At 39.6% G+C, this 25,134-nt stretch overlaps 1 protein-coding gene across 3 annotated transcripts in view; it reads left to right on the top strand.

Moving 5' to 3' along the window:
• WNT11 (Wnt family member 11) overlaps positions 1-25,134 on the top strand; it is a 132,593-nt gene that overhangs the window by 99,359 nt on the left and 8,100 nt on the right. For all 3 annotated transcript variants that reach the window (XM_072133919.1, XM_072133918.1, XM_072133917.1), the window contains 3 exons: positions 1,443-1,678; positions 13,537-13,814; positions 14,033-14,325. In XM_072133919.1, the coding sequence (XP_071990020.1) occupies positions 1,443-1,678; positions 13,537-13,814; positions 14,033-14,325 (807 nt within the window). The remainder of the gene's footprint in view (positions 1-1,442; positions 1,679-13,536; positions 13,815-14,032; positions 14,326-25,134) is intronic.

Genomic DNA, 25,134 nt, shown 5'->3' with positions numbered 1-25,134 from the left:
CACTTTATGTCTCTAGGACTTTGAAGACTGCTGCTGAATTAAATACCTTCACTGTATAATGCACACATTCTCATAATACTCGCCACAGCTGCTGATGCACCTCCTCATACATTTTAGGTGCTGCAGGAACTAATAATAGACACATTAGCTGCTGCAGAAACTCATTAAACACACCTCAGCTGCTGAAGAACATCAAAATACACACCTCAGATACTGAAGGATATGATAATACACACCTCAGATACTGAAGAATATGATAATACACACCTCAGATGCTGAAGAATATGATAATACACACCTCAGATGCTGAAGAATATGATAATACACACCTCAGATGCTGAAGAATATCATAATACACACCTCGGCTGCTGGAGAACATTATAATACACACCTCGGCTGCTGGAGAACCTCATAATACACACCTCAGCTGCTGCAGGACCTCATAATAGACACCTCAGATGCTGAAGAACATCACAATACACACCTCAGCTGCTGGAGAACATCACAATACACACCTCAGCTGCTGGAGAACCTCACAATACACACCTCAGCTGCTGGAGAACCTCACAATACACACCTCAACCGTTGCAGAACATCACAATACACATCTCAGCTTGTGCAGGACCTCATAATTTACACCTCAGCTGATGCAGGACCTCATAATACACATCTCAGCTGCTGGAGAACCTCACAATACACACCTCAGATACTGAAGAACATCACAATACACACCTCAACTGTTGCAGAACATCATAATAAACACCTCACCTGCTGCAGGACCTCATAATACACATCTCAGCTGCTGCAGAACATCATAATACACACCTTAGCTGCTGCAGGACCTCACAATACACACCTCAGCTGCTGCAGGACCTCATGATATACACCTCAGATGCTGCAGGACCTCATAATACACACCTCAGCTGCTGCAGGACCTCATAATACACACCTCAGCTGCTGCAGAACATCATAATACACACCTCAGCTGCTGCAGAACATCATAATACACACCTCAGCTGCTGCAGGACCTCATAATACATACCTCAGCTGCTGCAGAACATCATCATACACACCTCAGCTGCTGCAGGACCTCATAATACATACCTCAGATACTAAAGAACATCATAATACACACCTGAGCTGCTGCAGGACCTTATAATACATACCTCAGCTGCTGCAGGAGCTCATAATACACACCTCAGCTGCAGCAGAATATCATAATACACACCTCGGCTGGCACAGAACATTATAAACACACCTCAGATGCTACAGAACATCATAATATAAATAATGTCAGAAGAGCCTCATAATACACATCTCAGCTGTGCAGAACCTCAAAATACAAACCTCAGCTGCTGCAGAACCTCATCATTTACCCTCTTTACTATGTAATGCATGTGCCTGTAATAATTGAGCTGCTATGTTTTTTTATCCTCCTGCAGAGCATTGTCCAAAACCTCCGCCTCTCTGGCCATGAATCAGACGCAGCACTGTAAGCAGCTGGACGGTCTGGTCTCCTCCCAGATGCAGCTCTGCCGAAGCAACCTGGAGTTAATGCAGACCATCATCCAAGCCGCGAAAGAGGTGAAGAAAACCTGCATCAAAGCCTTCTCAGATATGAGGTGGAACTGCTCCTCCATAGAGTTAGCACCAAACTTCAACCAGGATTTGGAAAGAGGTAACATGAAGATCGCATCACTTATTTCGTACCATTTATTCAGGATTATCAAGAGATGCCCATATAGAAAGCAGCTCTCTCTCACCCCCTCTCACAGCAGGAAGTCCCAGCATGATCTCCATTTCCAGTCAGCAGAATCATATCGAGCCAACCATCCACATGTAACCAAACCCTTGTTTTTCCGTGTAGGCGCAGTAACTCCCTGCAAGCCACCTCCTTCCACACTCAGCAGGGTTTAGCATTTGTGTAAAGTCAGCAAATTCTTCTCTACTGAGAAGGGAAGACATGGTTTTGATTGACTGATGGTCCCTCTTTTATAGGGTTATTGGCGGCACACAGTAGGTGAACATTTCCATCTTGGTGGACTGTATTGCAATCTTGTTCGGTCCCTCAACTATAACTGCAGGGCCTGATGGGAGTAGTAGCTTTGTAACATCTCGAAATTCACAGGCTGTGGAGCACTGTCCATGTATTAGATAGTTGAGTAGACAAAAAAATGCCCAAGCATCTTGGAGATACGGACGTCGAATGACATGTGATAGGGTCATAGCAGTGGAGGGCTTCTGTTGGCAGTATCGCCTAGATATAGGACAACTAAACTCATCAACCTCCATAAACACTTCACTTCCTGGTTACCTGTCCAGTAGATACATGCTAGACCCAACACCATGACCATCAATCACTCTGTGGTATCATCGACCAGCTCCATGGACATGCTCAGCCAAAGCTCCATCCTACTACAGCCTCATATGGATGTATTTGGTTCCAACTTCTTAAAACTAGTGGTGGTCCTTTCGAGAGAATTGGAGGCGATTCAAGTAGATTCAAGTTTGTTCAGCTCAAACTTTTAACCACATTTTGGTTTCATCGTAGATGGCACCCATTCAGTGGGCAAGAGTTAGGATCATACTAGTCCACATAAAACTAGAGTGTACTCTAATCGGCAGAAATATAAGAAAAACTTAGAATCCACCAATTTTATTTGATTTTTATATGTAAACTGTGCAGCCATTTCTCCATTGAGCCGTCTTGTTCAGGAGATGGAAAGCTCTTGAGATGCCTTCAGACTTATGAGTCAACTTTTCTAAGGGCAATACTCCTACAAGTTTTGGAGAACCTTAGAGAAGTCATTAAGAAGCGGAGACATGTTTAATAAGTTTCATTGTAGATACTACCCATTCAGTGGGCAGAGTTGGGATCATACTAGGCCACATAAAACTAGAGTGTACTCTGTATAGGAAATATAGCAAAAACTTACAATCCACCAATTTTATTTGATTTTTATATGTAAATTGAGCCGCCTTGTTCAGGAGATGGGAAGCTCTTGAGATGCCTTCAGACTTATGAGTCAACATTTCAAAGAACAATACTCCTACAAGTTTTGGAGAACCTTAGAGAACTCATTAAGAAGCAGAGACAAGTGTAATAAGTTTCATTGTAGATACTACCCATTCAGTGGGCAGGGTTGGGATCATACTAGGCCACATAAAACTAGAGTGTACTCTAATCGTCAGAAATATAAGAAAAAACTTAGAATCCACCAATTTTATTTGATTTTTATATGTAAATTGAGCCGTCTTGTTCAGGAGATGGGAAGCTCTTGAGATGCCTTCAGACTTATGAGTCAACTTTTCTAAGGGCAATACTCCTACAAGTTTTGGAGAACCTTAGAGAACTCATTAAGAAGCAGAGACAAGTGTAATAAGTTTCATTACAGATACTACCCATTCAGTGGGCAGAGTTGGGATCATACTAGGCCACATAAAACTAAAGTGTACTCTATATAGGATATATAGCAAAAACTTACAAGCCACCAATTTTATTTGATTTTTATATGTAAATTGAGCCGCCTTGTTCAGGAGATGGGAACTTGTGCAGGAGATGGGAAGCTCTTGAGATGCCTTCAGACTTATGAGTCAACTTTTCTAAGGGCAATACTCATACAAGTTTTGGAGAACCTTAGAGAAGTCATCATGAAGCGGAGACAAGTTTAATAAGTTTCATTGTAGATACTACCCATTCAGTGGTAAGACTTAGGATCATACTAGTCCACATAATACTAGAGTGTACTCTATATAGGAAATATAGCTTAAAAAAACGTACAATCCACGAATTTTATTTGATTGTTATATGTAAATTGTGCAGCTCTTTCTCCATTGAGCCGTCTTATTCAGGAGATGGGAAGCTCTTGAGATGCCTTCAGACTTATGAGTCAATTTTTCTAAAGGTAATATTCCTACAAGTTTTGGGGAACCTTAGAGAACTCATTATGGACCAGGGACAAGTGTAATAAGTTATGTATATATAGAAATTTATTGAAATCCATAATACTGGGGACTAAGGGTCATTAAACCATGTAGCCTCCAGGGGATGACTGCCCCCCCCATTGGGTTTCAGTACAACAAGTCAAGTGATTTCTGAATGGGAACACAGGGTCTGCGTCATCAGAATGAGAGGAAGGTCGTGTAGACATCTCTGTTTGAACAACAAGCAAATCCTCCCATCAGTCATGACCAGTGATTGTCTAGGAATACAGCGGCGGAGACAGACTGACAGCTTAAAGCTGAGTGGGGGGGAGTTTTTCGACAGTTGGACACTTGTAAAACAAATCAGTACTTATATTCCTAATTTTCAAATACATTTACACAAATTAAAAAAGCTAAACATTTTTTAAATAATTTTTTTAAAACCAAATTTTTTCAAATTTTTAAAATTCAAAAAGTTATTTTTCAAAACACACACACAGATTTAGGGTCCCTAGGCACACATATCATGATAGTAATACACTAGGACAATCCCTTGCTCAGCCCATTATTTAAAAAAAAAAAACTGAAAAAAATGAACTAGGTCTGCAATATTTTTTAATTTTTTTTGGAACTGATTGTTCACTGTGTGTAAAGAGGGAAGACAGGAGGGACAATGGAAATAAAAAAAAATAGTGATTGACGGACTGAGCGCGAGTGGGAGATGGAAAGACAGATGGGAAGACAACAAAAAATAGATGAATAGGAAAGAGAAGAAGAGAGGCAGAAACTTAGGAGTCAGTTAGGGAGTCAGTGACGGATTACAGTTCGGTGGAGTTGTATAGATTAGGGATGGTTAAAACCCCCAAACTTTAAAAATATATTTAAAATTGATACATATATATATACTGGCAGTCCCCGGGTTACGTACAAGATAGGTTCCATAGGTTTGTTCTTAAGTTGAATTTGTATGTAAGTCGAAACTGTATATTTTATCATTGTAGATCCAGACAAAATTTTTTTTTGCCCCAGTGACAATTGGAGTTTCAAAATTTTTTGCTGTAATTGAACCAAGGATTATCAATAAAGCTTCATTCCAGACACCTTACAGCTGATTATTGCAGTCTGGGACTATAGTAACATCCAGAGAGCTTCACCAGAGGTCAGAGGGGGCAGAGGGGTCCGTCTTTAACTAGGGGTCCTCTGTAAGTTGGGTGTCCTTAAGTAGGGGACCGCCTGCTTGTCTACAGTATATAATAAAAATGAGACAAAAATAAAATAAAGCCCTAAATAGAGGTTACCTGAGGTCAGGCAGGTGACAGTGTCGTGTCGTGTTTACACCTTTATGGTTTCCTTCCAAAATTATACTCAAGGGAGTTTTAATTTAGCCAAAGTTAATATTGAATCCTGACATAGCAAAAAGTTGGAAGCTTTAAAAGTAGACAATCACGGAAGCAAAAACACACATAAACAAATGTAATAGAAATAGTAAAGAAGGGTTTCCAACACCTAAAATAAAAAACATTAAAAACTAAAAAAAAAAAAAAAGCCAAAATCGAATTCTGGTAAAAGCAAACATGAAGATCCAAATGGAGAACAGGAGATAAAAGAGGAAATAAAGAAATGAATCAAAATATATCGGAACATAGTAAATATTTCAAAATAAATTTTTTTATTTCGATTTCCCTTTGCATTAAAAATCGAAGCAAATCGAAAAGAATATATGGTCCGTCGGTTTCGTTCATCTCTATAAACTGTTCGGGAGAGGTGGGGCGGCCGGGGGTAGGTGGGCTGGGATAGTAGACATAATAGGCTTTATTTGGTAAATTTGGATCATAGTTATGTATTTTACGTGGAGGGGATCAGGTCACCGGCGGCTGTTGTAGGGACATGGAGCGTCCTTGGTGTGAACTGTCGACCTTGTGTATAGAGCGCACACAAACCAGCACTGCCCCTTTAATGGCATTTTGACTACAAGAGGGTGCGGAAAAGTGAACGGGTGATGGAGGAAGGAATGTGGGGGGGTAAAAGGGGAAAGGTCAAATCAGAGAGAAAAGATATAATAGGACGGAGGTGGATATCAATCATTGCAATTATTTGGGTTTTTTTGCTTTTTTTTTGTTTTCAAGGGGAGGTGTAAATGCTTTCTGTTGCCTATTGTGTTGTTTTGGGTTTTTTTTTAAATCTACCAGCACACATTACATAGAGATACAAAAAAACCTTGAAAATAATAAGAAAAAAATGCTAAAAATCAGAAGAAAACAATATGGTAACATAAATGATCAAGTTAATAAAAAAAAAATTGAAAAACTTCCCTTGAATTACAATGAACCACATCATAGATACAACTAAACATAATAAAATGTAAAAAAAATAATTAAAAATAAAATCACCGGTTTATGTTTTTTGGTCTACTGATGTTAGTGTCATGGATCTCACTCATAACCGAGTTAGTTATGTCATAACACATAGCAATGAATCCCAATGGACCCCATCAACATGTACCGGGCCTCGTCTACCTGCACAGGTAACAATCAGTAACAATCAGAATAGATGTATCCAGAGCTAAGACTGGGAACAAATGTATCAACACAAATGTGAAGAAAATGAGAATATCCATCTCTCCCTGAATCAGATGTCACAATGTAAAAGGTAACTCAGGGGATAGTGGAGTTTAATCCGATACACACAATGTAAGATACCCTGCTGTCCTAGATTAACATCCCAGAATTGTCAAGGGTATCGTTAAGCACAGCAGATGCAAGTGCGTTAAACAAAGTCCTGTCCTTGGTGTAGAGCTCTACTGTTATCTGTACCCACTATTTATTTTTAATGCATAAATTTACATGGTTAGACATATAACAATACTGCCCACCATATACAAGTATATAACTACTATAATACTGCTCCCTATCTACAAGAATATATCTACTATAATACTGCCCCCTATGTACAAGAATATAACTACTATAATACTGCCCCTATATACAAGAATATAACTACTATAATACTGCCCCCTATGTACAAGAATATAACTACTATAATACTGCCCCCTATGTACAAGAATATAACTACTATAATACTGCCCCTATGTACAAGAATATAACTATTATAATACTTCCCCTATGTACAAGAATATAACTACTATAATACTGCCCCCTATGTACAGGAATATAACTACTATAATACTGCCCCCTATGTACAGGAATATAACTACTATAATACTGCCCCCTATGTACAGGAATATAACTACTATAATACTGCCCCCTATGTACAAGAATATAACTACTATAATACCCCCCCTATGTACAAGAACATAACTACTATAATACTGCCCCCTATGTACAAGAATATAACTACTATAATACTGCCCCCTATGTACAAGAATATAACTACTATAATACTGCCCCTATGTACAAGAATATAACTATTATAATACTTCCCCTATGTACAAGAATATAACTACTATAATACTGCCCCCTATGTACAGGAATATAACTACTATAATACTGCCCCCTATGTACAGGAATATAACTACTATAATACTGCCCCCTATGTACAGGAATATAACTACTATAATACTGCCCAATATGTACAAGAATATAACTACTATAATACCCCCTCTATGTACAAGAACATAACTACTATAATACTGCCCCCTATGTACAAGAATAGAACTACTATAATACTGCCCTCTATGTACAAGAATATAACTACTATAATACTGCCCCCTATGTACAGGAATATAACTACTATAATACTGCCCCCTATGTACAGGAATATAACTACTATAATACTGCCCCCTATGTACAAGAATATAACTACTATAATACTGTCCCCTATGTACAAGTATATAACTACTATAATACTGACCCCTATGTACAAGGATATAACTACTATAATACTGCTCCCTATGTACAAGAATATAACTACTATAATACTGCCCCCTATGTACAAGTATATAACTACTATAATACTGACCCCTATGTACAAGGATATAACTACTATAATACTGCCCCCTATGTAAAAGAATATAACTACTATAATACTGCCCCCTATGTACAAGAATATAACTACTATAATACTGCCCCCTATGTACAAGAATATAACTACTATAATACTGCCCCCTATGTACAAGAATATAACTACTATAATACTGCCCCCTATGTACAAGAATATAACTACTATAATACTGCCCCCTATGTACAAGAATATAACTACTATAATACTGCCCCCTATGTACAAGAATATAACTACTATAATACTGCCCCATATGTACAAGAATATAACTACTATAATACTGTACCCTATGTACAAGAATATAACTACTACAATACTGCCCCCTATGTACAAGAATATAACTACTATAATACTGCCCCCTATGTACAAGAATATAACTACTATAATACTGCCCCCTATGTACAAGAATATAACTGCTATAATACTGCCCCCTATGTACAAGAATATAACTACTATAATACTGCCTCCTATGTACAAGAATATAACTACTATACTGCCCCCTATGTACAAGAGTATAACTACTATAATACTGCCCCCTATGTACAAGAATATAACTTCTATAATACTGCCCCCTATGTACAAGAATATAACTACTATTATACTGCCCCCTATGTACAAGAATATAACTACTATTATACTGCCCTCTATGTACAAGAATATAACTACTATTATACTGCCCCTATGTACAAGAATATAACTACTATTATACTGCCCACCTATATACACGTATTTAACTACTATAATACTGCCCCCTATGTACAAGAATATAACTTCTATAATACTGTCCCCTATGTACAAGAATATAACTCCTATAATACTGCCCCCTATGTACAAGAATATAACTACTATAATACTGCCCCTATGTACAAAAATATAACTACTATAATACTGCCCCCTATGTACAAGAATATAACTACTAGAATACTTCCCCCTATGTACAAGAATATAACTACTATAATACTGCCCCCTATGTACAGGAATATAACTACTATAATACTGCCCCCTATGTACAAGAATATAACTACTAGAATACTGCCCCCTATGTACAAGAATATAACTACTATTATACTGCCCCCTATGTACAAGAATATAACTACTATAATACTGCCCCTATGTACAAGAATATAACTACTATAATACTGCCCCCTATGTACAAGGATATAACTACTATAATACTGCCCCCTATGTACAAGAATATAACTACTATAATACTGCCCCCTATGTACAAGAATATAACTACTATAATACTGCCCCCTATGTACAAGAATATAACTACTACAATACTGCCCCCTATGTACAAGAATATAACTACTATAATACTGCCTCCTATGTACAAGAATATAATTACTATAATACTGCCCCCTATGTACAAGTATATAACTACTATAATACTGCCCCCTATGTACAGGAATATAACTACTATAATACCGCCCCCTATGTACAAGTATATACAGGCGGTCCCCTACTTAAGAACACTCGACTTACAGACGACCCCTAGTTACAAACGGACCACTGGATATTAGCAATTTACTGTACTTTAGCTCCAGGCTACAATAACAGCTATTACAGGTATTAAAGGTGTCTGTAATGAAGCTTTATTGTTAATCCTGGTTCTTATGACAACCCAACATTTTTAAAATTCAATTGTCACAGAGACCACAAAAGTTCTGGCTGGGGCTACAATTATAAAATATACAGTTCCGACTTACATACAAACTCAACTTAAGAACAAAGCTACAGACCCTATCTTGTACGTAACCCGGGGACTGCCTGTACTATAGTTCCTGTCTATCTATCTGTGTATCATCTACAGATATGTATTAATAGCCTGTAGGCGGTGACCCTGAGCGTGTAGCGTGTGTAGTAGAGATCAGTGTGACATGCTGCAGCCGGTGTAGATTCGGTGAATGTCTCTGATGTGCGGCCAAACTGTAAAACTTCTGGACACCAATCAAATGCCCCTAACAGTGTGTTTGGAGGGAGCGCAGGGACTGGAATGAGTCTTCTAGATGACAGAGGTGGCACATGGACAAAAGATTGTGCTGATTCCTCCAGGCTCCCGGAGCTTACACCCAGGAGATACTGAGAAGTCGGGTCTCATGGACTTCCAGTTAATGCATGCCTGGATTATTTGCGTGTTTCTTCCTCCAATGATTCTTGTATTTTGGTGTTGTGGTTCTTCAGATTTTGGTTGTCACAACAAGCTGGAGATTGTGATAGACCCTTGGGTTACCTCGTAATGACCTTGAGGCAGTAATGTATCTCCCATGTCCTCGGGGAGGTAATAATGTTGAGTATTTTCCTACCAGAGCTCTTGTTTTTCGGTTCACTCTCAGGAGTAAGCTCGGCATATTTGACATTGTGATCTACAAAATTGTCTAATCCCAAAAAGTTACGTAGAATTTTTGAATCATATTTATGATGTAGACATCTGTTGAGCAGTAATTTGACCAAAACATTTCCGTAAGTTTAAGGCAACTGGTGTCTATAAAAGTTGTTTCTTTAGATCAGATATGTTTTTAAAGGACCTTGTACCATCAAACATGGGTTTGCCTTAGAGAGTTTGTAACCACAATACTGCCACCTTATGGTTGGATGACTAGACGATATGTCATTTCTGTATAGGACGCTGTGCCCGGCATGGACTCTCGGGGGAGGTTGGGGATTGACCGATGCTGTACCACCCATCGAAGTCAGTGGTCTCTTTGCAGAGATGATCAGGAATGTAGATCTTGATGTAGTCATTAAAAAGCACATGCATGTTCACACTTGGTAGGGCAATTCTGTTTTCTTACCATTGTGGGGGTAGTAAGTGGAGGGTGCTCATCTCTCGGATCTGTCGGTGCCCACTCTAAAGGATTGCACAGGCGTGGAAGACGCTCAACTCTTGGATCAGCGTTTGCTGGGTCCAGCCGCGGCAGCTGCTCCATTCAGGTCATACTTCGAAGTGCAGGAAGTGAAGGGTGGAGAAGAAGACCCTATTGCCATGTGTGGGGGAGGTGGGATGACAGAGGTACCAAAAAAGAAAGTAAATACACCTTGCTGCTTCCTGCTTTGGTCTTCTGGCCAGGTGGTCAATGCCGAGGTCCCATGTTCTAATGTTGAAGCCAAGGATCCCATGACTCCCAACACCTATGGCCAAGTGGTCATTGCCCGGAGTCACAGATCCCTTTTTGGACAATCAGTCACCTTTTCGAACCACATTACATTGCATCCTCTCACATCTCAAATGATGTCCCATGTTCAATTGAGGACAAGTGAGTCCCATGACCCCCAATGATTATGGCCAAGCAGACACAGCTAAAGAGCGGAATCACTGTCACTGCATCTTGGAGTAGGACCAAGTTTTATATTTTTTTTACCCAGTTTTCATAGGATTTCCGGAGATCTCCTTTAAGATCCATCTAAAAAAATTAGAATTATTTGCTATATTTCCTTTTAAAACAAATGACTTTTTCTTCAACAATTAAAGTTCACCTATACAAAAAAAAACGGCCTCCTCCATAACCCCATAGCCATCCTAACCATCACCAGTTTAGCTGTATTTTTTTGTTACCATTTTACATTCTAAATTTATGGAGCTCTTTAATTTTATAGATTTTTGTGGTATTTTTTGTAATTACTCTCTTACCAGTGAGGCTCCCCCACGACATGGAAGCTTCTTTCTTTTTTTTCCTACTTTCTCTCCTCATCAGCTCTCAGGAAATTCAGTGTAACATTAGCCTCCAGAAAGTCATGGACCATGGAGATCCATCAAGGGTTTGGTGGGATCTCGGCTCGGTGTGAGAGCTGCTCTTCATTAGTATTAGCGCGTCGATGTTCTGACTACGAGGGTTGTGTTATTCTTCTTCATTATGTGGTTTACAGAAGCTAAACACGGCCAGGAAATGACAACTTTCCTTCACCGAGCACAAGAAATATTCCGTACCTCAAATTTTGGAGAGGAGCGTTAATAATCTGAGGGTTACTTGTGAAGGCAATGACTGCTAGAATAACACGGCTGATGTTCTCTTCCGCATTTTTGGTGTCCATTAACTATGATTAAGCTGGTGTTGGGTCATGAAGTGGTTTAGTTATAACGTGACTGAAGCTGTGTTGGTTTTGAGATATTCCTGGGAGCTGAGTACATGTAATAAGACAAATTCTAATTGTAAATGAAGAGTTTTTATTTAATAAAGCTAAGTGAATTTAAAAAAAAAATAATTCATAGATTATTTTTACCTGGATAATACATTTTTTTTTTACAAATATTTTTTTTATCTTCTTTTTTCTTTAATATTCAGCATTTTTCAAGATTATATATTAAAATGTAGAACGTTTCTATTTTTTAGATTCTATACAGCTTTTAACATTTTTGAAATTTATTGAATTATTATTCAATCTTTCAATCTTTTTTTAATCTAACAAAATAATCAGCATTTTGATAAATAATAATATTTTAAATTTGAGTTCAATATTTCTTTTCTTTTTGTAATTTTCAAAAATCATCCCTTCCTGGATCAATCAAAATGCGTGTTACTTTTTTGTTTTTGTTTTTGAATTACATTTTTAAAATGTTCCAAAAATTATTTCTGCCTAGAATGTAAATATGTTTTGGCACTGAAATACTAGTTGGCAATTAATCTACAAATCTAGACTTGCTGTACAGTGGTAAAGACCTATTCATTCTTTTAGGGTCGACCGTTGGTTAGAGATGAGAGGACCCAAAGTTTCCGCTCGGGATCGGGATTCAGGTCCGTTGGGTTAGGGAATTTGCAAATAGCCAATTCAGCAAATTTATGCCCCTAGATACAAACCATTGCTGAGTGGCCAGGGGTGTTCACCTAAACAATCACAGTCATGGCTAGTCATGTTCAGGTGCCAATCAGTCAATAGGTCTTCATGCAGGATGCACCCCAAACCCAAAACATTTCAAATGTTGACCTCTCTTTCCCACTTGGAATCCGGTGGCTGAAATATTGGATTCTTTGTTACAGTCGTTGGTGTTTTTGTTTTTTCTGGATAACCTCCTACATTCCAGTTTCCAGACGGTTCATTGACGTTCTTGGCTGGACCAGAAATGGTAGCAGTCACTGGACCTGTTCTTGTAACTACCCTGGTCTAGCCCAGATGGCAATGTCCACAAACTGACTGGAAGCCGGAGTAGGGTAAGTAATTGTTGTTTTTTTTTCCTTACCCAAAAGCTGACAGCTATTTCGGCCAGAGGCCAAAGCTGATAGCTATTTCGAATTTAGGGAAGGCTTTGAGCAGACATGACTTTTTAAAAGTTTTAAAACACTGTAATATTGTGGCCATGTATTTATATGGTTCTATACTGTACCAAAATATTTTGGACTTGTCTGTAATGTACTGTATTATAAATCATGGGTAAGATGCTTCCATGGTTTAGTAACTTAAGATATCACAGCACAAAGATGCCACGTGGGAACATCTTGTCAAGTGTTTGGAGACCTCCACTAAAATATCAAAGCTTGTTCCCAATAGTCGTGGTTATCAGTCCACAGAATCTCATGGAGTTTTTGACGACGATCATAGTCTCTTCTAAAGATTACATGAGGATCTAAAGACTAAGTAGAATATAATTTTGTTTTTCAGGGACAAGAGAATCTGCTTTCGTGTACGCTCTGTCTGCTGCTACCATAAGCCATACGATTGCTAGAGCTTGCACCGTTGGGGACCTACCAGGTTGCTCTTGTGGACCCATACCTGGGGAAACACTGGACCAAGGTTCTCGATGGGGAGGATGTGCTGACAACGTCAATTATGGTCTTATGATGGGATCTAAGTTCTCGGATGCCCCGATGAAGATGAAGAAGGCGGGATCTCAAGCAAATAAACTCATGCACCTCCATAACAGCGAAGTGGGGAGACAGGTGAGAAATCGCTACCAAGTCTACCTATACAATCAGGTTATATCCTCCTAGAGAATTTTGGCCTATCTTGGGAACATTTTGTTGGGGGAATTTTGGATCTTTCTACCAATGAAAGGGTCCAAGTCTGTTGTGTAACTTTCTTTAAGACATGGAGATGTTTCCATACTTGTGTTTTCTTACAACTTAGTTGTATTAATGAATAAAGTTTTCTAATCCAGGTGCTGAAATCCTCCTTGGACCTGAAATGTAAATGTCATGGGGTTTCGGGTTCCTGCTCAATCAAGACATGTTGGAAAGGTTTGTTGGAACTTCGAGAAATTGCCTTGGATCTTAAAACCAAGTACCTATCAGCAACAAAAGTGGTTCATCGACCAATGGGGACACGGAAACAACTGGTGCCAAAGGACCTAGATATTCGGCCGGTACGCGAATCGGAACTTATATATCTTCAAAGTTCTCCCGATTATTGTCTAAAGAATGAAAAACTTGGATCACATGGGACACAAGATCGGTGAGTTTGGCTTCAAACTAGGCAAAAGTGTTAACTTAAAGTGGGTCAGTAGTTGCCTTGGATCACCGGGGATGACATTATATTCTTTGAAAGTTGTGTCTTTAGAAATGTCATTATTAGTCCATCTACAGTAAGTCCACTGACGTGAAATGTACTGTGATGCCATTGTCAGCCTTCCATTGATCCCATGCCAACTTCTAAGCTTTGTTGCTGGAACTTCATTGATAGTAAGGAAGTCCATGTCCTGAATGAGCAATATCAGCAGCTTATCATATTGCATGTCAGACAAGGATGACGGCCTACCGTTGGTCTGAAATGGTCTTGAGTATCTCTTGTTCTAAGTGTCAATAAAAGATCCAGTAGGCCACAGTTACTTCCCACCATTTTGGACAACTTTGTATGCTAATAAGTTGCTAGCACCTAACTGATTTGACTTGGGACTACTCCTGAGGGTATTGTTTTAGTGGCACACGGGGTATTTACCCCTTAAACCCCTGTACAGAGATTTAGACTTCACTGCAGGAAACCACAAAGTTGCTACCTCTAGAGTGCTTACAGTTTAGTGATGTCTAATCCAAGAAGATCTGGAGAAAGCACCAAGGGGGTAAACATAGATCCTGGTTAGGAAACAAGCCAAGGTCAGGGCAGGCAGAAAAAGTTGTCAAGGCAGAAGTGAGAGTGGGTCAAACAGGGTTAGGAACCAGGTTGGTCTGGAATGGTGAGGTTACAGGTCAAGGCATGATTTTTTGGTGCTAGGACCAAGCAGTGACCAAGCAATGTCAAGAGAGAGAAGCTAGTGGCCGACGCTGGAACCTACTAGCAACAAGCATTACAGGTAACTGGTGACCACATAGAGTTTCTATATCAACCATGTTTATATGGAAATACTAATAAGATAATGGGGGTCATTTACTAAGGGCCCGATTCGCTTTTTCCTGACGTGTTACCCGAATATTTCGGATTTCCGGCGATTTCCCCTGAATTGCCCCTGGATTTTGGTGCACGCGATCGGATTGTGGCGCATCGGCGCCGGCATGCACGCGACGGAAATCGGAGGAGTGGCCGAACGAAAACCCGACAGATTTGGAAAAAACGCCGCATTTTTTTAAAAAATTGTGTTGCGGAGCTTGCACTTACCTTCACTCGGCCCGGCTCGGTGTATTCCAGTGTGTTCCAGGGAACTTCAGCGCAGCAGCGCCACCTGGTGGACGTCGGAGGAACTGCCTTAATAAATCCCGGCCGGACCCGAATCCAGCGCAGAGAACGCGCCGCTGGATCGCGAATGGACCGGGTAAGTAAATCTGCCCCAATATCTAAAAAATATAACAAGAAAAAATTAACTAATAATTGAACTAAAATCGAAAAATTCTAGACCAAACATTATGTTGAACGTTCAGAATTAAAAAATTATGAAGGCCAAATTATTTTGAATTAAAAAAAAAAAATCTCCAAACACAAGTTGTTGTTTTTTTCTATTTGCGTAAAATAGAAAAATTCCAGAAAATCTGAAACCAGAAGCTGAGATGCCATGAGGACAAGGTTTCTAGCCCAGAATTTTCTATATGTGATTACTCCCCCCGCCCCCCCACGAAAATAATGAGTTAAATATCCATCATTTTGGTCAATAACTCTTCTAAATTCACATGAAGAATTTTAATTACATGAGTTTGCAAAAAAATTGGATCCGACAGACGTAACAACTTATCCCCGGGTTCTATAAAAACCGTTCTGTGTGTGAGTCAAGGTGGAGAGAGAATTTTTCTGGTGTCTGAGCCTCTTAGGTTGTGTCTCACATAATCCGGCACATGATTTGTGTCTACATCTTATGATAATGAAAGGGTCTTAGTGACGGCTGAAAGCTGCAGATTCATAACGTGCCGTGACTCACCGATGCATCAACCGAGTCTACACAAAATATACAGGAAAAAATACTCTGGAGTTTTGGGAAAAGGGGGATATTATTGGAAGTGAATCAGGTCCATAGAGTTCTATTGCATAGGAGCTTATCCTGTAGACATGAGAGTATAGGAGACCCTCACTCTACAGAGAGTCTATACATAGATAAGGGAGTATTTTACATCCGTCATCACCAGAAACATGTGCAAAGTCCACGTAAACACTAGATTTCACTCCAGAGCTGCACTCACTATTCTGCTGCTACAGTCACTGTGTACATACATGACATTACTTATCCTGTACTGATCCTGAGTTACCTCCTGTATTATACTCCAGAGCTGCACTCACTATTCTGCTGCTGGTGCAGTCACTGTGTACATACATGACATTACTTATCCTGTACTGATCCTGAGTTACATCCTGTATTATACTCCAGAGCTGCACTCACTATTCTGCTGCTGGTGCAGTCACTGTGTACATACATGACATTACTTATCCTGTACTGATCCTGAGTTACATCCTGTATTATACTCCAGAGCTGCACTCACTATTCTGCTGCTGGTGCAGTCACTGTGTACATACATGACATTAGTTATCCTGTACTGATCCTGAGTTACACCTTGTATTATACTCCAGAGCTGCACTCACTATTCTGCTGCTGGTGCAGTCACTGTGTACATACATGACATTACTTATCCTGTACTGATCCTGAGTTACATCCTGTATTATACCCCAGAGCTGCACTCACTATTCTGCTGCTGCTGCAGTCATTGTGTACATACATGACATTACTTATCCTGTACTGATCCTGCGTTACATCCTGTATTATACTCCAGAGCTACACTCACTATTCTGCTGCTGGTGCAGTCACTGTGTACATACATGACATTACTTATCCTGTACTGATCCTGAGTTACATCCTGTATTATACCCCAGAGCTGCACTCACTATTCTGCTGCTGGTGCAGTCACTGTGTACATACATGACATTACTTATCCTGTACTGATCCTGAGTTACATCCTGTATTATACCCCAGAGCTGCACTCACTATTCTGGTGGTGGTGCAGTCACTGTGTACATACATGACATTACTTATCCTGTACTGATCCTGAGTTACATCCTGTATTATACTCCAGAGCTGCACTCACTATTCTGCTGCTGGTGCAGTCACTGTGTACATACATGACATTACTAATCCTGTACTGATCCTGAGTTACATCCTGTATTATACACCAGAGCTGCACTCACTATTCTGCTGCTGGTGCAGTCACTGTGTACATACATGACATTACTCATCCTTTACTGATCCTGAGTTACATCCTGTATTATACTCCAGAGCTGCACTCACTATTCTGCTGCTGGTGCAGTCACTGTGTACATACATGACATTACTTATCCTGTACTGATCCTGAGTTACATCCTGTATTATACCCCAGAGCTGCACTCACTATTCTGCTGCTGGTGCAGTCACTGTGTACATACATGACATTACTCATCCTGTACTGATCCTGAGTTACATCCTGTATTATACCCCAGAGCTGCACTCACTATTCTGCTGCTGGTGCAGTCACTGTGTACATACATGACATTACTTATCATGTAATGGTCCTGATTTACATCCCGTATTATACTCCAGAGCTGCACTCACTATTCTGCTGCTGGTGCAGTCACTGTGTACATACATGACATTACTTATCCTGTACTGATCCTGAGTTACATCCTGTATTATACTCCAGAGCTGCACTCACTATTCTGCTGCTGGTGCAGTCAATGTGTACATACATGACATTACTTATCCTGTACTGATCCTGAGTTACATCCTGTATTATACTCCAGAGCTGCACTCACTATTCTGCTGCTGGTGCAGTCACTGTGTACATACATGACATTACTTATCCTGTACTGATCCTGAGTTACATCCTATATTATACTCCAGAGCTGCACTCACTATTCTGCTGCTAGTGCAGTCACTGTGTACATACATGACATTACTTATCCTGTACTGATCCTGAGTTACATCCTGTATTATACTACAGAGCTGCACTCACTATTCTGCTGCTGGTGCAGTCACTGTACATACATGACATTACTTATCGTGTACTGATCCTGAGTTACATCCTGTATTATACTCCAGAGCTGCACTCACTATTCTGCTGCTGGTGCAGTCACTGTGTACATACATGACATTACTTATCCTGTACTGATCCTGAGTTACATCCTGTATTATACTCCAGAGCTGCACTCACTATTCTGCTGGTGCAGTCACTGTACATACATGACATTACTTATCGTGTACTGATCCTGAGTTACATCCTGTATTATACCCCAGAGCTGCACTCACTATTCTGCTGGTGCAGTCACTGTGTACATACATGACAGTAGTGATCCCGAGTTTCTTCTAGATTATTAGGATTCTCTCCTTTTCTAAAAGGAATCAAATTACAGTCAGGTAAAAGAAACTTATTTTTAAGCTACAGATTTGGAAATGTGTTTACTTTGAGTCTTGGCCTTGCTGCTATTGTTTCTGGTTACACTAAGCCACGGTTTATGAGTACTTTTAGTTCTGTCTCTGATTTCTTTCTTCTGCTGAAAATTGATCTGGAGTCAAATACCCAGAGGATCAGAAAACATAAAACAAGCCCCTGAATTTATGACTGTCAATAAGCGGAGAAAATCCCATCACAGAACGGGGACGTTGTGTTTCCTTAGTGTTTCGGTCATCTTGTAAGAACACACCCTATAAGTTACCTTTAATGAGGTCTTACCTCGCCCCTGGAAAAATCATTATCTGACATCCAATTCAGGTCACGATGTCGGCAAAATATTTGTAAATACAAACTATGTCCTGATTGGTGGGATCTCTCCGAAGCCTATAGGGTCGTCAAAATATTTCCATACAAAATATACAAAGTAATAAGAACCAGGTTTTCCGGGCGGACATCTGCTGCTTTTTACTTTATGAAGAGTCATTACCCTTAAAAAACGATTTGCCGAAATATAATTATCAAGTCGTAAACTATAGCCGATAATTGATTTTCTTTCCTTCATTACTATGGAAATTGCATTTGGTATAATTCAGGTTTTTATTGTAAACATATTTATTTGCCGTTTATTTTTTTTCCATGATATAAATTCTAAAATATTGTATTTCTAACAATGGCCACTAGAGAGCTTCCAATGGTCTTGCAATTCAACTTTTCTGCTTATTAACTTTGCTGTGTAGACTTGGACACGATGAGCAGAGTCATCTCATTGAAGGCGGATGAGTAAATGGCAGCTTTCTTATACTGTTCTAGCTTTGGCCATGTGCAAGCTCACACTTATCTTACACTTTCTCTCTTCTCCTGCTCGCTTATCAAGCTTTACTGTGTACACCTGTACGGAATGAGCAGAGCCATGTCATTATTATTGGAGGAGGATGAACTGAAACTCTTATCATTGGCGCTGGAGAGCTTGGATTGACCTTTTTCTGCTGTCTGCTTGTCGACTTTACGGTGTAGACTTGTGAGGCTTGTCTTAAAGGAAACCTACCACTACGGATCTACCTATTAAGGTAGATCCGGTGGTAGGTGCATCTAATGTATGTAAGGATAGGCCTTTTTAGGGCTAATCCTTTACTTCCCACTCTATTTTTGAAAATTTTTGATCAGACATCTTTAATCAGACATCTTCAGCACGCAGGCTACAAGGAGCTGCACGCACTTGTCTGCGAAGCCGGAGTTCTGCGCATGCGCAAAACACAGGCCGGCAGCTGCGCAATCTCGGCTCCAAAGCCGGAGCTACTGCGCATGTGCAGAACTCCGGCATGGCAGACCAGTGTGCCCACCTCCTTGTAGCTGCGCGCTGAAGATGTCTGGTAGGAGGATCAAAGAGGCTACTGGGGAGAGGAGTAGCCGCACCGTGTAGCCTCAGCTCCGACTACTTAATGCCCCAGTAGTCCCTTTCAAAAATTTGCATTTTACCCTGATTAAAGATTGGCAAACATAGATGGGAGTAAAGGATGTGCCCTAAAAAGGGCTATCATTACATACGTTAGATGCACCTACCAGCGGATCTACCTTAATCGGTAGATCTGAATGAACCCATGCTGCCCACCCTGAAATACTGCCTGTTTCTTGACTAACCTTAATCTCCGCCTATTTGGATGAGATTTATGTACTTTGCAGTTCTTCATACTTGTAGTGTTTGTAGTATGAAAAAGTTGGGACCTATCAAAATGATGACCCAGAAACCGACCATAGGTTAAGGTACCAAAGACTCCATTGATACCCAACTAATCTATGATAGAGGACAAACAGGGCATAGTGGAGAGGGTAGCAGAGGGTGTAGTCATGGGCCAGTCTGAGGACCCATACTTGTCCATTGATGAAAGATGCTACAATGGATATGGGGCAGAATAACCATGGGGTAAAGGAAGATGGTGTCTGGTCTGATGGATGATATGTTCAGCCTAGTGTATGTGAGTCTCTTACCTTGGGAGAGATAGCATCAGGATGCATTATGGGAAGATGTCAAGCCTAGAGAAATGTTCTGCTGAAAAACTATGGGGCTCATTCACTAAGGGTCCGAATCGCGTTTTTCTCCGCCCGGTTTCCAGAATTTTACCGTCTTGTGGCAAATTGCCCTGGGTTTTTGGCGCACGCGATCGCATTGTGTCGCATTGGCGGCGGGTTGCATGCGACGAAAAGCGGGGACGTGGCCGGCGAAAAAACCCAACGGATTCGGAAAAATTGCGCTATTTAAAAAAAAAAAGTGTCGCTTGACAGACACTTACACGCACCAGGAATAGGATGGTGAACTCTGACGGACCTCGGCGCAGCAGCGACACCTGGTGGACATCCGGCGCACGACCTTAGTGAATCGCCAAAAGACCCGAATCCTCGTCGGAGAACGTGCCGCTGGATCGCGACAGCACCGGGTAAGTAAATGTGCCCCAATATTTGGAGACACTTTTATGCCACTTCCTGACTGGAATGAGGTTACAAATAGAGATGAGAAGACCCAATATTCCCGTTTGGGGTTCGGCAATGTGACCCAGACACATTGCCGGATTGGCGGCCAGGTGTTCTATCTGGAAAATGAACGCCCTAATAACTAGCCATGGTTATCAATGGCCAGGGGGTCAATCTATAGTTACAAAAGGTTTTGTGGATCTAAATTTGGAAAAGATACTTACCTCTCCTGGTTTCCTAACAGCAGCTTAGTGTCCTCCTCAGCTGCTCATCCAGTGTGATGACATCATCACAATGCGCCTCCCTATCCCAGCCGCACACAGCAGTGGCACAATGATGATGCAGAGAGCCGACAGTCAACTCTATTTACTTCTAGAGGACCGACCTCCTGCTTCCTAGGACAGAAGGACAGACTTTAAAATCCAAAATATTTGGGAGGCATTGCCATATTTCTGCCCATGGATGTTCCGCTGATAGCTTAGATGACAACCTCTGGTCCAGCACTTGATCTGGAGTCTTCGCTCGGTGCACTCACTCATTTCCCTACTGGAATCTTGTATATTGTGGTCCTAGTAATGTCAGTGGATCAGTACATAAAGTCATCTGCGCTAATTTCTGCAGTTACACATATTTTTACGGGCCGGGTTAGCGCTGCCAGATGGCACCCGGCTCAGTTTATGATTGAAAGAACTGGCCGGACATGAATGCATCTGGTCTGAGACTCGTTCTGAAGACTAAATGCATTAATATGTTCCTATAAATCATCATGACTTCAAAAATAAACACGAGAAGACGGCAAAATTGTAACAGTTTTATCCTAATTTACCCTTTTTTTTGCCACAAGCTGTAAATGGTAAGAGATGAATAGAGCTGTAGAGGGGGTCAATGTTGTCATTAAAAACTCCTGTGTCTCCTATAAGATCAAAATCCCAAAAAGTCATTAGAAAGTAGAGATACTTAATATACTGCTAAAGGGGTTCTCCAACCTTGGGCCTTGTGTAATATAGTGGGCAGGGCCCCACTAGTTATGTAATGCTCCCCCTATGTACACAACTACTACTACTACTACTAACATTTCTGGATCAATTCAGGTCATTTAGGTGTGTTTTATTTAAATATGAGTGTGTGCAAATAGACCATGAGTAATGGCCACATGTAAAGACCCGAAACGCGTAGTTTTGACTACGTTTTACGATATTATTGAATTTTATCTTTGGATTATGGTTTAAATAAAGGTACCAAGATTTTTTACCATTTTTTTTTGTGTGCTGGAGGAGTAAATTTCTTCCTTTGGATCATATTCACACTGTTGGCCGATGCGGTTGACTTCCTCCCTCTACCTTCCTCTGTGCACTGGAAGGACTTCTCAGGTGGTTTTCAGTGCATTATAAGGTCGTGTGACCATATTTACCCCCTATGTACAAGAATATAACTACTATAATACTGCCCCCCATGTACAAGAATATAACTACTATAATACTGCCCCCTATGTACAAGAATATAACTACTATAATACTGCCCCCTATGTACAAGAATATAACTACTATAATACTGCCCCCTATGTACAAGAATATAACTACTATAATACTGCCCCCTATGTACAAGAATATAACTACTATAATACTGCCTCCTATGTACAAGAATATAACTACTATAATACTGCCCCCTATGTACAAGAATATAACTACTATAATACTGCCCCCTATGTACAAGAATATAACTACTATAATACTGCCTCCTATGTACAAGAATATAACTACTATAATACTGCCCCCTATGTACAAGAATATAACTACTATAATACTGCCCCCTATGTACAAGAATATAACTACTATAATACTGCCTCCTATGTACAAGAATATAACTACTATAATACTGCCCCCTATGTACAAGAATATAACTACTATAATACTGCCCCCTATGTACAAGAATATAAATACTATAATACTGCCCCCTGTGTATAAGAATATAACTACTATAATACTGCCCCCTATGTACAAGAATATAACTACTATAATACTGCCCCCTATGTACAAGAATATAACTACTATAATACTGCCCCCTATGTACAAGAATATAACTACTATAATACTGCCCCCTATGTACAAGAATATAACTACTATAATACTGCCCCCTATGTACAAGAATATAACTACTATAATACTGCCCCCTATGTACAAGAATATAACTACTATAATACTGCCCCCTATGTACAAGAATATAACTACTATAATACTGCCCCCTATGTACAAGAATATAACTACTATAATACTGCCCCCTATGTACAAAAATATAACTACTATAATACTGCCCCATCTGTACAAGAATATATCTACTATAATACTGTCCCCTATGTACAAGAATATAACTACTATAATACTGCCCCCTATGTACAAGAATATAACTACTATAATACTGCCCCTATGTACAAGAATATAACTACTATAATACTGCCCCTATGTACAAAAATGTAACTACTATAATACTGCCCCCTATGTACAAGAATATAACTACTATAATACTGCCCCCTATGTACAAGAATATAACTACTATAATACTGCCCCCTATGTACAAAGATATAACTACTATAATACTGCCCCCTATGTACAAGAATATAACTGCTATAATACTGCACCCTATGTACAAGGATATAACTACTATAATACTGCCCCCTATGTACAAGAATATAACTACTATAATACTGCCCGCCTATGTGCAAGAATATAACTACTATAATACCGCCCCCTATGTACAAGAATATAACTACTATAATACTGCCCCGTATGTACAGGAATATAACTACTATAATACTGCCCCCTATGTACAAGAATATAACTACTATAATACCGCCCCCTATGTACAGGAATATAACTACTATAATACTGCCCCCTATGTACAAGAATATAACTGCTATAATACTGCCCCCTATGTACAATAATATAACTGCTATAATACTGCACCCTATGTACAAGGATACAACTACTATAATACTGCCCCCTATGTACAAGAATATAACTACTATAATACTGCCCCCCTATGTACAAGAATATAACTACTATAATACTGCTCCCTATGTACAAGAATATAACTAATATAATACTGCCCACTATGTACAAGAATATAACTACTATAATACTGCCCCCTATGTACAAGAATATAACTACTATAATACTGCCCCCTATGTACAAGAATATAACTACTATAATACTGCCCCCTATGTACAGGAATATAACTACTATAATACTGCCCCCTATGTACAAGAATATAACTACTATAGTACTGCCCCCTATGTACAAGAATATAACTACTATAATACTGCCCCCTATGTACAAGAATATAACTACTATAGTACTGCACCCTATGTACAAGAATATAACTACTATAATACTGCCCCCTATGTACAAGAATATAACTACTATAATACTGCCCCCTACGTACAAGAATATAACTACTATAATACTGCCCCCTATGTACTAGAATATAACTACTATAATACTGCCCCCTATGTACAAGAATATAACTACTATAATACTGCCCCCTATGTACAAGAATATAACTACTATAATACTGCCCCCTATGTACAAGAATATAACTACTATAATACTACCCCCTATGTACAGGAATATAACTACTATAATACTGCCCCCTATGTACAAGAATATAACTACTATAATACTGCTCCCTATGTACAAGAATATAACTACTATAATACTGCCCCCTATGTACAAGAATATAACTACTATAATACTGCCCCCTATGTACAAGAATATAACTACTATAATACTGTCCCCTATGTACAGGAATATAACTACTATAATACTGCCCCCTATGTACAAGAATATAACTACTATAATACTGCCCCCTATGTACAAGAATATAACTACTATAATACTGCTCCTATGTACAAGAATATAACTACTATAATACTGCCCCCTATGTACAAGAATATAACTACTATAAT

This window comes from Engystomops pustulosus, chromosome 2 (genome assembly GCF_040894005.1).
Source record: "Engystomops pustulosus chromosome 2, aEngPut4.maternal, whole genome shotgun sequence".
NCBI lineage: Eukaryota > Metazoa > Chordata > Amphibia > Anura > Leptodactylidae > Engystomops > Engystomops pustulosus.
The sequence above is the reverse complement of the archived record's forward strand: the minus strand, read 5'-3'. Positions and strand labels throughout refer to the sequence as shown.